This window comes from Paecilomyces variotii (assembly GCF_004022145.1).
Source record: "Paecilomyces variotii strain CBS 101075 chromosome Unknown C8Q69scaffold_1, whole genome shotgun sequence".
NCBI lineage: Eukaryota > Fungi > Ascomycota > Eurotiomycetes > Eurotiales > Thermoascaceae > Paecilomyces > Paecilomyces variotii.
This window is the reverse complement of record NW_021167140.1, coordinates 2,422,922-2,435,719: the sequence shown is the minus strand read 5'-3', so window position 1 is coordinate 2,435,719 and position 12,798 is coordinate 2,422,922. Positions and strand designations below refer to the sequence as shown.

The following is a 12,798-nucleotide window of genomic DNA, read 5'->3' as shown; positions in this document are numbered from 1 at the left end:
TTTGCGCACTTAAGAGGGATTTGGTGGCCACTTTAACTATCAGCTGACTAAGGGAAGGAAATGGACGGATTCACTCACCATTACCACGGTAGTAGATCTTAGCATTCACTATCTTGAATGGGACTATGCCAATACGGGAGGGAGGCTAAAGATGACGGGAATAGTAGTTGAAATTGAGTGCTTTTTATTTTCAAGGGGAAGAACACCCAGGCATTCTTGACCTAGCTTCAACTTATGATATTGACATGAAGAATAGAAAGAATAAAAAATACCATAACGCGAGTGAGACGACTGGGAACATTTGATACTTTCTCCAGATCCAACCACACAAACATAACACATTCGGGATATGTAACCGTAAACCAGATGAAAGGGGAAAAGTTCGATGGACATTCGAATAGAATAAGAGTGGAAATGCTCATGGAGAAAAGCTACCTGTCAACTTACACTGCCCAGTACGACCTGCTAAGTGTTTTCCAAGTGCCGTGGTTTGTCGACAGACGTCCTTTCATACACCAAAGGGAGGGAGGCAGGGGCTCCGTATCCTCATTCTTCCCCCATCGAGTCCTTTCCACTCATCACTTTTCGTCTCGTTACCCCGCTCCACGGTGTAGAACCGCCGTTCTCAACCGCTGGCAACCGACTCAGGAAGGAAAGGAAAACATAACCATAGCGCCGGGCATCATTCTAAGAGACAACGATCATAGACATAGAGAAGGAGAAACAGTAAAGAACTTAGTTCGATAACGACATGCTGAGGCTGGCTACTTATCGCCGGATCGGAACTCCCTCTCTCGCTGGAGGCGGGCTAACGCTCAGTTCCTTTTCCTTGTCTTTGCCGGTCTCATCAGCTGCTTCCGACTCATCGAGGCTGCTTCCACGATGAAGAAAGCTACCTTCCTTGATTGGGCTCCTGCTCTGGAATCCAATGGAGCCAGGGTGGCCGCTGATACTTCCAGGAATCGGCTGTCCTTGAGAACCGACACTGCCTCCATTAGGGGGAGCCGGATTGTTCGCACCAGGTGAAGTGGCCGTGAGGTGAGGGATGTTCTCAGGAAGAGGATGACGCGAACCGACGTTGGTTACTCCGACATCTGACGCTTTGCCAGCCTTGCTAAGAGCATAGTCACCCGAATCGAAGTATTTCCGTTCCTACCATGACGATGGTTAACCTCGAGGGATAACAGACAACAACGGGGCTAGAGATGATAGGTACCTTGAGCTTGTTCTGAAGCAGATCCTTCTTGGTCGGGACCTTGCCATAAAGCTTCAAGAGTCGTTGTTCATCCGGGCTCAAGGACTAGGAGAAGAAACAGTGTCAACAGCATCGCACGCAGACTTTCCGGGGGTTCAGTGGAGAATTACGTTGACATCCACCTTGTTCTGCTGGTGGGGGTTCATATTGAAGGTCGGGCTGTTGATAGTTTCGTCAAGCCTCTGAGTTGGGTATTTCGTTCACCACCGGGGTGAAGTACCTGACTGGCAGCGTGGGGCAGCACCAGGGCCGAGCAATTGCTATCGCAGATATTCCGCCAACGCAGCTACTCGCAGATAATGGAGACGAGTTTCCAGACTGGTTGAGCGTATGTTGTTTGGTTGAGAATGCAGGACCTTGAAACGTCACACTGTCCCGCGAGTCGACACGAAGAGGATCGAGGCAACGAATGGGTTCAGCTTCTAAGCTATCCGCACGTGAGAAGGGTGGTCCTCCAGGATAGTGAGCGAAACCACAGGGAAGCGCGGTTGTTAATCGTGAGGATGGGAATGACTGATCGGGGATCTCGTGGCTCAGAAGTTGGGCAGAGGGGGAATTTCTGGACGGTATCGATAAAGCACCCGTTAGTATGGTCGGGAGGGCGGGGGAGTGACGGTAGCAGGCGAGGGAAGTGGGAGGGAGAGCGTAACCGCTTGCAGCCAAGCCCCAACTCACCAGCACTGCGATTCCCACTGCTGCTAATCATTTACTATTATTTACTTTAACACCATCGGATTATTATTATTATTGACGTGGGCAGAAAGGAGCACAGCGAACAGAACGATCTTTGGCTGGCCATCTGTGGCTGGTCTGCGTATAGCAGATCCTACCATACATGGGACCTTTTTTGTCTAGTAGTGATACAACGCATTCTCTGGGGTTCTGCCACCGAAATAATTCACGGGTCTTAATCTCCCAGCATCTGGATCGGCAGGGCCACTCCTGGTCAGCAGATCACCCTTCGTCATCATTCAAGATGGAATCTCACGGTTGGAGAATGCGCCATCCACGGTCTTTGCACAACTCTATGCGATCTCTTTGGCGTCGCGGCGTCCAATTCTCCTCCAGCCTATGGGAGGCGCTTTCTTGGAACATGTGCTCCTGGCCAATGAGCGCTGCGCTACGCCGCCGTTCCCTTCCCCCACATGAAATTTGATACTCTATCAGATCTCGCCGTAGCAGAGGATACACCCTGTAGCTCACGGAAGCCTCCCAAGTCCAAACGCAAAGACGGGGAGACAAAAGCACGCGTATGATCGACCTCGTGTCTCGTATTGCAATCAACGATCTCAATTTCTATTTCTAGCGCCACCAGCAGGGCATCTGCCACTGCTCCAAGTGCTCCGTCACTAGGTGACTTTTGTGACGTCCGCTGTTCTTCTCTTTTCTAAATAGGCCAATATTCCCTTTCTGACCAGTTACCAGAATCTTTGGCCACTTTTCTGCTCAACCACGAGTTCTGATTCGTCCCAAAATGGGTGATGAAAAGCAATCCAGAGCCGGGGGTCCAGTGACCTATGTCGTCGAGCACCTTGATACGGAACTCGGCCCATGGTCCGCCCTCGAGTATGGCTGCATTGCTAGAGAATCACGGGCTGCGGGTGCCAGGTTCCTTCTCTCCTCAGTGCCAGCTGAACTGCAGCTGCCTGAAGATCTGGCCAAGATGGAGGAGCTGGAGGTTGAGCAGCGCAGTGTAGAGGAAATCTTCGCCGATCGGAAGTCGAGGGTCTGTCTTCTGGACCCTGCCGCAAAGGTCGAACTATCACCGGCCGACGGAGATCAGTTTGATGTGTTTTTGTTTGGTGGCATCCTGGGTGCGGAGTGACCACAGATCCCGTGATATGCTTTGCCAGAGAAGGCGGATAGGAAATGCTGACATCTCATTCTTCTAGGTGACGACCCTCCACGAGGTCGGTTGAGCGATAAGAAGTGACAATATGGAAACTGCGAACTAACGATAAAATAGACCGCACTTCTGAATTGCGAAAGAAAGGCTACACGGGGCGACGCCTCGGGCCCAAACAGATGACAACAGACACCGCGGTAAGAGTGACACGCATGATCGCACAGGGAAAAGGTAATAGCGTATTCACCTTGAAAAACAGTGGCCACTAGACTTACATGCTGTAGTCCCCTTGGAGGAGATTCCTTATATCGATAATCCGGAATTGCGCGTCAACAAGAACGAAAGCACTGAAATGCCCTTCCGGTACGTGAAGGGCAGTGATGGTCAACCAATCATGCCAGAGGTATGATATATTCTCCCTTTGTCCAAGTAGGTATGTAAGAGCTAACCCAAGAGTAGGGAATGGTCGACTTGATCAAAAAGGACGCTGATAAGGGTGTTGATGATCTCTTTTGAATCATACGCCGTTTTCAGAGTATGTCTGTACACCCTTGTAGGGTTGCGTTCTCGCTTGAACCTCTTGATGCATTCCAGCCCTCTATTTTAGATCTAAGGCCTCCATGGAAGTTGAGCATCACCAGAGATCATGCAAGTGGCCCTCTGAGCAGGAAAGGGAGGTCTGAAGGGTATGCAATTGAAACTCTCAGTATATTTCATGCCATGACCTCATTCTTCAACCTGTTTATTTCTGGTATCCGGTCAGAAAACACAGCGGCGAAGCAATTAGAGGACCATCAGAGTAGCCATAACGTCTGGATTGGAAAAGACATTAGTGAGGCCCTGAGTCCGGGAGATAGAACAAATAGTGCATGGAAATCCAGCAACTTTTGTAGCCAAATGAAGAGAAAATCATAGCATGCCTTCAACGACCATCTTTAATTTGAATTATAAGAATCCGATATTCTGGTCAGAAATTGGTGCAGCGATAAGATCGAAAAAGACGCAGAACTGACATGTGATCTAAGTACAGTAGGTGTCCCGGACCGCAGTTCCCGTGGCATGGGCCACCTTGTCTAATCTGGGCGGTACGCATATCCAAAGACTCACTGTACGAACGTCGAACATACCACAGCAGCCGGAATAATCTGTTTTCTACAAACTACACACCATGGATGACATCCTTGCGCCGCTGCAAAATGCCTTTGAAGGCCAAATAGTAAGTAACGAAATACTCATTCTGATCACTGCGCGTCCAATCTCCTTGCTCCCCCATCATCATCGTCGCTGAAGTCCATTTAACGCTGACTTGGCATCTTCTTTTCTTCTCGAACTACAGGACTTCCATGGTCAGCGCTTGGCTGAGATACTGAGCACGGTCTTGCTCATTCTTTCCGGGGTACGTGGTCGGAATTCGATTCTTGGGACAAACTGGCGCAAGTTACTGACACGTTTGGGGATCAAAAGGTCGTCGCTTTTATCGTGGGATTCGTTAGCAGAGATGTCTACTTGACGTTATGGGTCGGTCTGGCAGGTACACTTTTGACGGCTCTCGTGGTCATCCCTCCTTGGCCGGTGTACAATAAACATCCGGAGAAATGGCTGGTGCCGTCTGGTGTTACGGCTGGGGGGCCGGCGATAATAGTGGAAAGGTCCAAGGCTGCATAGGACAGATGATGCTAGGTGGTTCAGCTATTACAATTTCGACGGCGTATAGTGCTATGGTCTTTTTGTTCTTTTTCGGGTAGAGGGACATAAAAGGCTCGTTCATTTCTATGGGCAGTACCCTAGACTACAGAGAAACACCGCTGCAGCAAAACAATAATCGCCTGAACGCCATGCCGGCAGTAATCTTTCTGTCCGGATTTTCAATCAACCCCCTGGAGATCATGTGGCCCTGCCGTTCAGATATATGCAAAGGGCATATGGACAAGTATTTGAGCAAATGGCGTCTCAAGCCACTCGCTTTGGTATGGCCCATCTCCGCATAAAGATCACATATCCTCGTCACCAGAAGAGAAATCATCGACCGTACTTCTGGAACTCCCAGTCTCTGTTATCCAATGGGCACACCTGACGGGTCTTCAACCATCGAGAGATACAATGGAAGTGGAATGCGTGCTGCACAGCGTGACACATGTTAGCTATCTGCGAATAGGGACGGTAGATAGAAAAGACACTTACATTGCAAATCCCCCAGGCCACTGTACACTCCTCAGTTGTAGATGAGCCTTGGTTGGCTTGGCATTCAATACCTGAACAGGGACAATTAGTTTATTCGAATGCCGGCTAAATTACGGAGGCTGCATCACGTACATAGATCCATGATGTGGTTTCGGCAGATAGCACAGTTGTCAACGACGATATCCCACGCCCACAAAGCGACCGCGTTCCACTAGATAGAGAGAATTAATATTGGGCCATGGATTGCTGTTTCTTATGTGAAGCAAACGAACCTTCTTGACCTCGAATCTCTTCTTGCCATCAGCTCCGCCTTCAGCGGTGCCAGACTTGGCGGATTTAGATACGCTCTTCGCCTTGGCCGCTGAGCCAGCAACGGCATCTTTCATTTCGACGTCGGCCATCCTAGTTTATTCCGACGTGGGTTGCTGAGAGTCTCGGATAGGGAAGAGGTGGAGAGGACAACGCTGGTTCGAGGCGGCACCGGTGTAGCAGCGGGAATCTATTGATGCAATAGCCGGGACACGACAAAGGCGGAGTGGCAGACGGTGAACGACGTGTTCGCGAAGGGAGACGTGGATATCGTCACGGTTGGGAGGGAACAGCCTCGAGGTTTAACCTACAGTAGCATCCGTCGCGGGGAACTTGAGGACCGGGAGACTCGAGATACCGCTAGTTGGTTAGTTAGTTGCCTGGTAGTTACAGTACTGAGCTGTTTGCTTTGCTTTTGCTCTGCTCTTTGCTTGTTGGTGGCGTGTGGCAAGCCTGACTCAGCACTGCCTCTCCCCGCCTGACCCCAGCCTTCCCTTCCATGGCTACTCAAAGCTACAGACCGAACGTCAGTTGTAGTCTTTCCATCTCCTCTACCCTTCGATCGATCTCTTCAATCAGACATGAACAGACTAACGAGATCTCCCTTTTCTCTTTGCGCTCTACTGTCGACTTCAAGCACTCTCGGATCCGCCCTTCATTGACTTTGTTCCTCATCCCTGCCCGGGACGAGCCGCTCTTAAGACGACACATCACCGCTGCGCCTTGCATTTCCAACCTTTGTCACGACATTCTGGCGATATCGTTGGCTCTCGTTACCTGATAATAACCCTCTTCTCTCGGCCGCTGTGCGGTATTGCGATCTATTTGCTGCCGTTTCTGCCGTTTCTACCTATTCATATAGCGTTCTGCGCCTCTCACTTTGTTTTGTTTCCTTTTTTTCTATCGATATTCTCTACAAGGCTGCCTATTTATTAAGCCACCAAACCTCACGATGTCTACTCAGACCCCTCCCACGCCGAAGGGCCAGCGGAACGGTCGACGTCAGCAGAAGAAGAACTTCACTCCTTCTCAGCCAAAGTCGATCCCTCTGAGAACTCCTCCAGCCTCACCGCCTCAAACCTCTAGTCCCGGAATAGTGGCCGCCGATTATCGAAACGACATCAACGGAGCTGCCTCCAAGAAGAAGAACAACGGACGGTCTGCAAAGAAACAACGGGACTTTTCCAAACCACCCAGCTCTCCTGCTCCCAATCGGCCCAACGGTCACCGCCATACCTCCTCTCAACCCAACGTCGTTTCTCCCTCTCAGCTCAAGGACAGCCCGCATTATGCTGGCCCGACATTCCATGCATCTCCGGCACCCTCTGCCCTTCCGATGCCCAGTTTCTTCTCCAAATCGGTGCCTGACTCGGATCTTGCTCCTCCTCTAGAATTAGACGCTGATTCCCCCGAATTGGACCATGTGACCGAAGCTACCCCGTCCAAACCAAAGCCACGGAACCCTTGCAGCGACGAAGGACGGGAGTCGTCGCCGCTTGACTTCTTGTTTAAAGCTGCCGTCGAAGCTAGGGAGAGATCCCAGCGCAGTCCGGAAGCTTACAAGGGTCAAGGCTCTCCGTATAACTCTTATTCAAACGCGTATCCAGCTCAGAGGACGCCAGATGCCTCTTCCGGAGGCATTTTCCCGCTTGAGCTGGAAGGCTCTGAATCGCACTCTATGGCTATAGGTCCTTCTTTTGCTACACCTTACCGTGATCGGATGAATGCGCTCCGATCTGGCGAGTCGCCTTCGCAATCAGCAGCTGATCTTGACGAAGCTCAACGACGGGCGAAGACCCAAGCTTTGAAGAATTTGTTACTCAATCCTCGTCCTCAGCGTCCTGCATCTGCTTCACCTTTCGTACGCACGCAACCCAACGTGCCGAATGGCCCGTCAACCCTCAGCCCAAATGCTGGTCACCGCAATGGGCCTATCCGAACTACCTCAGGTCCACCGACGCCGGTATCTTTCTCAAATTACGATCCGAACAAAACTAATACGGCATATGGCTCGCCAAATGGCGTTCGGTATCAGTATATGCCTTCGCTTTCAGGCAGCGCTCAGAAAAACCGCGCTTCTTCCTCTGCTCTACGGCGCGAAGTGACGCCTCCCAGAGCGGCGAATTCGGTAATGCTCTCATCCGGAGCCTCTCCATCACCAGCACCCTCTAATAAAGCTGGTTACCTTAATAATCGCGGAAGCCCATACGCATACGGATATGGGTCTCCCACAGCTCCGCGGGCTGTCCCTTCTCGCGATGCATCTTCCAACCCCTCCACGAACGGTTCCACGAAGCTGGATACCAAGAGGATGGAGGACGATCTTCGGAGAATCCTGAAACTCGACATGGCCAGTGGCCTCCGTTCAAATGAGGTCCAGAGTTCCCTTGCATAATAGAGCCCTCTCGCATAATTGTTTTGTCATTCCTTGACTGCAGGAAGCGTCCTCGGAGTTATGTTTGGAGGCGGCCTTTTCTGTTCACGGGTTTGTGCATCAACTGGGATGGATTCTGTTGGGAATACTCCTGTTGTCCTTCCTTATTCCCTTTCTTTGCTGTTCCGTCGGTCGTTCGTCTTTTCCCGGTTTGATCTCTTGTCTTTCGGTCCTGCGGAGTCTCTACTTGACCTTCACTTAGGGAAAGGGCACTGTCGTGAGTTCTGGGGTTTTGGGGTGACTCCTGATAGATTTGCTACCTTGAATTTTGTTCAGAGTGGCTGGATGTTTTTTCTTGCATCTTACCCGGAGTCTGGAACCATTTTCTGAGTCCTATCGCGGCCTGGTCGTCTGGGTGGACTTTCCTAGTGGCTTTCTTGAACCATTCTTTTAATCTGTGTTAACTGCTTTTGTTGGCTTTCCTCAGAGAACGGCATCTCTCGCTTGTCGTCCATGAGAGGATTTATCCTTTCGATTTTTTGTTAGATGGCGCCCCTGGCATGCAGGTTGTGAGAAGGAGTTCTCCGTGCGTGACAGTTTGCATTTCCTGTCGGGACTTTCGAGCTCTTCGAGGTTCATGACATGTCGATGCTGGCGTATCTAGCCGCATAGTTAGACCATCCGAAATCATCACGCTCGTTTTCAGATGAATCTCCATTAAAACTGTATCGAGTAAGCTGATCACGATCACTATAAAATGAAATTGAGACAGTAGCAACAATAGTATCGTCTTCGGAGATATTAATTATTGAATTCAAGGCTCACTGAGAGGTCAAGGTAATGCAGTGATATTAATAGCTGCTCCTTCCTAGCCACGAGGACATTATTATTATTATTATTAAGTAGGGGTTAAGTTAACGAACTAGTCAAGTTTTAGATTCCAAGGAATAAGTCAGCAACCGCCTTTTTCTATCTATAATAATAATAACTAGTTAACTACTCTATCTAGGTTAATAATTGCTGCGGGTCGCGGACTTGATCTACAGAGGGTTCCAAACTTCTCAGTCATGCTTGGTGCGATCATAGCCAGCTTTGTCAGGACTCAGGGCTCAGACATCCTTTCCTCCATGTTCAAAGTAGATAGGTAGATAGGGGACACGTCAGTGGAAACGGTGGGTTTTTATGCGATGCGGTGGCTTCCTTCCCGGTGTATCAAACGGCCCGCTTAACGCCGTGGTCTCGTGGTAGATACGTAGGACTAAAATCCAACAGCTTCTCAGTTTATTCTAGAATCAATCTGGAAAAGAAAAGGAGATCTACATAACTTCCTCCTCCTGTCGGGACTTCCGGCTTATTTCACTAATCAGACAAGGCAGTGGGACGGCAAACAGAATACTAGATTAAATTTGGTCACCTACTACTACTGACCAGGGGGCGCTGCTAAACTACCAACTAACTTAGCAGCCTCGAAGATGGAGTCGCAGAACAGTGCTAGGCGGCGCCGCCAAGCCAAGTTAGCGAGCCAAAACTCCACCTGAGCCTAGATCTTGAGATCAACAACCGTTGAATTTTAAAACTATCTCTTTTTTTTTGCGGCGCGTGAGTGGTGAAACCAACCGCCCTAGAGAGGAGGTCCTTAGTGACAGTCGACTAGAGAAACGGTGGTACGTAGATTATTATTTGGAAAAGCAAGACCCGCTGGAGACAGAAGGGAAAAGAGAAAAGGAAAAAAGGGTCCCATTGTTAGTTTAGTTAGTGGTGGTGTTTCCGGTCTCCATAAGAGTTTGGTCTGGTAGGGACAAGATGGATTGATTATTGCACGGAGAACTCCCGTATTAGTTGCAAAGAGATATATGATAGATTAAATACGCCAGTTGAGGCTGAAATACTAGCATACATTAGGAACCGCCACAGTTCGCGTGTTCTCCCGGGTAAGAAGATTAGAGAGCTAAAATAGGGTTGAATTAATGAGATCGTGGTTTTTTCCCGATCAAAGTCAATTTGAAGAAGGGTAGTATGCGTGCGTATCAATTGATCCCTTCCAAGGAAGAATCCGTCATTGCCAGGGATTTCAAGTATGGTCAGATTCTTGATGTACATACCTCTGGACGAATCGATCTTATCCTTCCAAGACTGATGAATCAGGGGATGGGACAGAGATGGCTGATGTTCAGTGCTGACGTGTAATAATAACTACTGTCTGATTCCAGGTTATTGGATTGTTCATAGGAGAGGATAGGATGATGACAGTGATGATGGTGAGTGATGATTATTGTTATGACTGCTGAAGAAATCTGAGGTCAGTCTTGGTCTCTGTAGACAAGAAGGGAAAGCAATTGGGGTGGTCTATTACTTTCCACTGCAATCAGGACTTCTCTAGAGCATAGGACAGCCAGGAGCCCGATGGAGACGATACAATTAGTTAGCTGGCAACGATAGTAAGCAACTAAGAAAGCAATCCTCCTAGTAATCATGAAGCACTGGACAAGAATAACAATAATAATAACAACAATAATAAATGAATGAGTTCCGCCTTCCCAGGGGCGGTCGCAGATGCCGGGCGGGCGAAGTTGTCTCCTGCCCCGGCACACGCTAAGAAGATCCAGGAGAAGGCACAGCGAAGAACACCGGCGAGCCCAATCCTCCGCCCGTGGTGCACGCTCCCCCGTCTTTGGCTTTTTCTAGGTATAACCTCTCCCTAACCTTCAGTCTCCAGAAGTCATCTACGGCTGTCCATCCATCCACACTCTGGCTTTGCTACTGTCGCTTCTGCTGCCCTGTACATTGTTCATGTCACCCTGCCGTTGTTCCATTCTCGCATTCCCTCCATCCTACTAGTCTCGTCGCTTGTTGCTTCCTGCGGTGTCTATCGCGTCTGGGGCCTGTCCATGAACACCCCTGGGGCACACGCACCTTGATCGTCCTTTTTGTCAAGTTTCTGCCGGTTCGGCTTCTCTGCCCGCCATGACAAATGCGTGAGTAACCTCTGGCCGCCCTATCTGTCTTTCCACCGGTGGTTCTGACCCTAGGTAGAATCGGGTCAGCATGGCGTTCGTTCTGGCATACGATGACCTCTAATGACCGACACGCTTCCCATGATTCCCCTTATCGAACTGGCCAGCATGTGCCTCTAAGCCAGAGCCGCCATGAACCTCTCACGTCTGTCGCTACGAGTGCACTCGAGTCGCGAGCCGATCTTACTTCCCCTTATGAAGAGGAATACCCAACAAACGGATCGCCCACCGGTCTCGGTTCCCCCACGCGTCCATACTCTCCTGGCATGAGATCTCTCTCCTCCCAGAAGCGGAGATCGAATGACCAGGGTGCAGATGGTGCCGGAGAGATCCAGATGCAAAGCTTCCATGCGGGCGCTCCACCACCCCCTCCAGTCACCCATTCGTGGAGCAAAATTGACCGATGGGCGGAAAAGAACTACGAAGAACTTTGGGACCAGCTTTGTGAAGGCTGCACCCAGAACGATATCAATGAGTTGGAGCATGAATTGGACTGCACTCTGCCATTGGAGGTCCGCGAGTCATTGTCGATTCACGACGGTCAAGAGCGTGGCGGTCTACCGACGGGTATCATCTTTGGTTGTATGCTCCTGGACTGTGAAGAGGTTGTCCAAGAATGGAAGAATTGGCGGACAGTCAACGAGGAGTTTCTAGGCTCAACCACGCTCAGTCAAGGGCCACCTCCAAAGGCTTTTGGTGGTTCTTCCTCCGCCTCCCCCGCTCAACAAATGTCCAACCCATTGTGGCGGCAGGAGCTCCTTGACCGCCAGGATTCTCAACCTCCACGAGCTATCCAGAAGGCCTACGCACACCCCGGCTGGATCCCTCTTGCACGCGACTGGGGTGGAAACTGTATCGCCGTCGACCTGGCACCGGGACCGGCAGGAAAGTGGGGACAGGTCATCATATTCGGTCGTGACTACGACTGCAAATACGTAGTTGCTCGCTCCTGGGCTTCTTTCCTCGCAACTGTCGCGGACGATATCACTAGTGACAAGGTCTTCGTGGACGAGGAAACCGGTGAGCTCAAGCTGAAGGAATTCAAAAACCAGAACGTCGAGCCTCCATATCTCGAAATTCTGCGGTGGAGAACGGATCAGAAATACGGCAGAAGACCACCGCGCCGCAAGGCTCCCAATGGACTGGGTGTCAATACAAACCCGAACAGAGCTAGCAGGGAGTCTCCTTACGGCAGCCCAACTCCCAGTGAGGAACGGGGGAGATCGCCGCATCGCCTCTCTGCTCGTGGCCCTAACCACAGCCCTAAGGGTCAGTTCGGCATTTCAAGTCCTCTCGCTCGTGTGACGGAAGAGGCAGCGAGCCCTATCTCCACGACTGCTGTGGGAGAGACTAGCCGAGATGCTGCCACCAAAGACAACGGAGAAGATCTCATCCAGGTGACGACCCCGCGCGTCCTTACTGGGGAGGAAGAGCCTGCACCTGAGAAGGCCGCTTCGGAGACGGAGAAAGAGGAACAGGATACTGCTAAGGAAAAGGCTTCTGAAAAGGACGCCAAGCGGGCTTCTGTCATTGACGACATTGAGGGCGAGATGAAGAACGTGGCCATATAATAGTCCACCATCCATGTTCCCCTGGATTGCAATTCTCTACGATGTCTTTTTCAGGACTTGAAATTCTTTCAGCTGTCTGCGTCGAGCACAGCCGGCACTTTTCTAGGCAGTAGTATTTCATGTCCCTTTGTATAGATTTTAACATTTTCCTTTTCTACGCTTATTTCTATCATTGTTTTCTGATTGCAACGACTGGTCTCCTTACACATCTGGAGACTTCCCCTCATCTTTTCTCTTCTCGTTGCTTC

The 12,798-nt window shown here is 50.3% G+C and overlaps 6 protein-coding genes across 6 annotated transcripts; 4 read left to right on the top strand and 2 right to left on the bottom strand.

Annotated features, from left to right (window-relative positions):
- Nucleotides 1-757: 757 nt before the first annotated feature.
- Nucleotides 758-1,687, bottom strand: C8Q69DRAFT_31752 (putative camp-regulated phospho protein family protein Igo1). Its single transcript, XM_028627324.1, has 3 exons — nucleotides 1,366-1,687; nucleotides 1,217-1,300; nucleotides 758-1,152 (listed from the first exon to the last, which is right to left on the bottom strand). The coding sequence occupies exons 1-3, from the start codon at nucleotides 1,399-1,401 to the stop codon at nucleotides 769-771; spliced, it is 504 nt and encodes a 167-aa protein (XP_028489293.1). The 5' UTR covers nucleotides 1,402-1,687; the 3' UTR covers nucleotides 758-768.
- A 1,042-nt stretch (nucleotides 1,688-2,729) lies between these two features.
- Nucleotides 2,730-3,617, top strand: C8Q69DRAFT_440724 (DUF431 domain-containing protein; the record flags this gene model as incomplete). Its single annotated transcript, XM_028628682.1, has 5 exons — nucleotides 2,730-3,069; nucleotides 3,148-3,165; nucleotides 3,222-3,332; nucleotides 3,386-3,504; nucleotides 3,561-3,617. 5 exons carry the CDS (start codon nucleotides 2,730-2,732, stop codon nucleotides 3,615-3,617), a joined length of 645 nt encoding a protein of 214 aa, XP_028489292.1.
- A 528-nt stretch (nucleotides 3,618-4,145) lies between these two features.
- On the top strand, nucleotides 4,146-4,844 carry C8Q69DRAFT_451902 (putative microsomal signal peptidase subunit SPC12). Its single transcript, XM_028629528.1, has 3 exons — nucleotides 4,146-4,317; nucleotides 4,438-4,497; nucleotides 4,566-4,844. The coding sequence occupies exons 1-3, from the start codon at nucleotides 4,270-4,272 to the stop codon at nucleotides 4,764-4,766; spliced, it is 309 nt and encodes a 102-aa protein (XP_028489291.1). The 5' UTR covers nucleotides 4,146-4,269; the 3' UTR covers nucleotides 4,767-4,844.
- Nucleotides 4,845-6,025, bottom strand: C8Q69DRAFT_451899 (putative ubiquitin ligase subunit HrtA). The gene is made up of 4 exons (XM_028629527.1): nucleotides 5,555-6,025; nucleotides 5,415-5,493; nucleotides 5,283-5,353; nucleotides 4,845-5,219 (listed from the first exon to the last, which is right to left on the bottom strand). The coding sequence occupies exons 1-4, from the start codon at nucleotides 5,681-5,683 to the stop codon at nucleotides 5,121-5,123; spliced, it is 378 nt and encodes a 125-aa protein (XP_028489290.1). The 5' UTR covers nucleotides 5,684-6,025; the 3' UTR covers nucleotides 4,845-5,120.
- A 432-nt stretch (nucleotides 6,026-6,457) lies between these two features.
- On the top strand, nucleotides 6,458-8,237 carry C8Q69DRAFT_31735 (hypothetical protein). Its single transcript, XM_028627322.1, has one exon. It carries the CDS (start codon nucleotides 6,544-6,546, stop codon nucleotides 7,984-7,986), a length of 1,443 nt encoding a protein of 480 aa, XP_028489289.1. The 5' UTR covers nucleotides 6,458-6,543; the 3' UTR covers nucleotides 7,987-8,237.
- Nucleotides 8,238-10,604: 2,367 nt separating this feature from the next.
- On the top strand, nucleotides 10,605-12,584 carry C8Q69DRAFT_31711 (glucan synthesis regulatory protein). The gene is made up of 2 exons (XM_028627319.1): nucleotides 10,605-10,940; nucleotides 10,999-12,584. Exons 1-2 carry the CDS (start codon nucleotides 10,930-10,932, stop codon nucleotides 12,548-12,550), a joined length of 1,563 nt encoding a protein of 520 aa, XP_028489288.1. The 5' UTR covers nucleotides 10,605-10,929; the 3' UTR covers nucleotides 12,551-12,584.
- The last annotated feature ends 214 nt before the right edge of the window (nucleotides 12,585-12,798 follow it).

Coding starts and splice junctions, on each gene's coding strand:
- C8Q69DRAFT_31752 (XM_028627324.1), bottom strand. CDS start 1,401: ATGAACCCCCACCAGCAGAACAAGGTGGATGTCAAC. Junction 1,301..1,365: donor AGAACAAGGTGGATGTCAAC/GTAATTCTCCAC, acceptor TTCTTCTCCTAG/TCCTTGAGCCCGGATGAACA. Junction 1,153..1,216: donor TGCTTCAGAACAAGCTCAAG/GTACCTATCATC, acceptor TCGTCATGGTAG/GAACGGAAATACTTCGATTC.
- C8Q69DRAFT_451902 (XM_028629528.1), top strand. CDS start 4,270: ATGGATGACATCCTTGCGCCGCTGCAAAATGCCTTTGAAGGCCAAATA. Junction 4,318..4,437: donor ATGCCTTTGAAGGCCAAATA/GTAAGTAACGAA, acceptor CTCGAACTACAG/GACTTCCATGGTCAGCGCTT. Junction 4,498..4,565: donor TCTTGCTCATTCTTTCCGGG/GTACGTGGTCGG, acceptor GGGGATCAAAAG/GTCGTCGCTTTTATCGTGGG.
- C8Q69DRAFT_451899 (XM_028629527.1), bottom strand. CDS start 5,683: ATGGCCGACGTCGAAATGAAAGATGCCGTTGCTGGCTCAGCGGCCAAG. Junction 5,354..5,414: donor AAACCACATCATGGATCTAT/GTACGTGATGCA, acceptor GTCCCTGTTCAG/GTATTGAATGCCAAGCCAAC. Junction 5,220..5,282: donor TGGCCTGGGGGATTTGCAAT/GTAAGTGTCTTT, acceptor CACGCTGTGCAG/CACGCATTCCACTTCCATTG.
- C8Q69DRAFT_31735 (XM_028627322.1), top strand. CDS start 6,544: ATGTCTACTCAGACCCCTCCCACGCCGAAGGGCCAGCGGAACGGTCGA.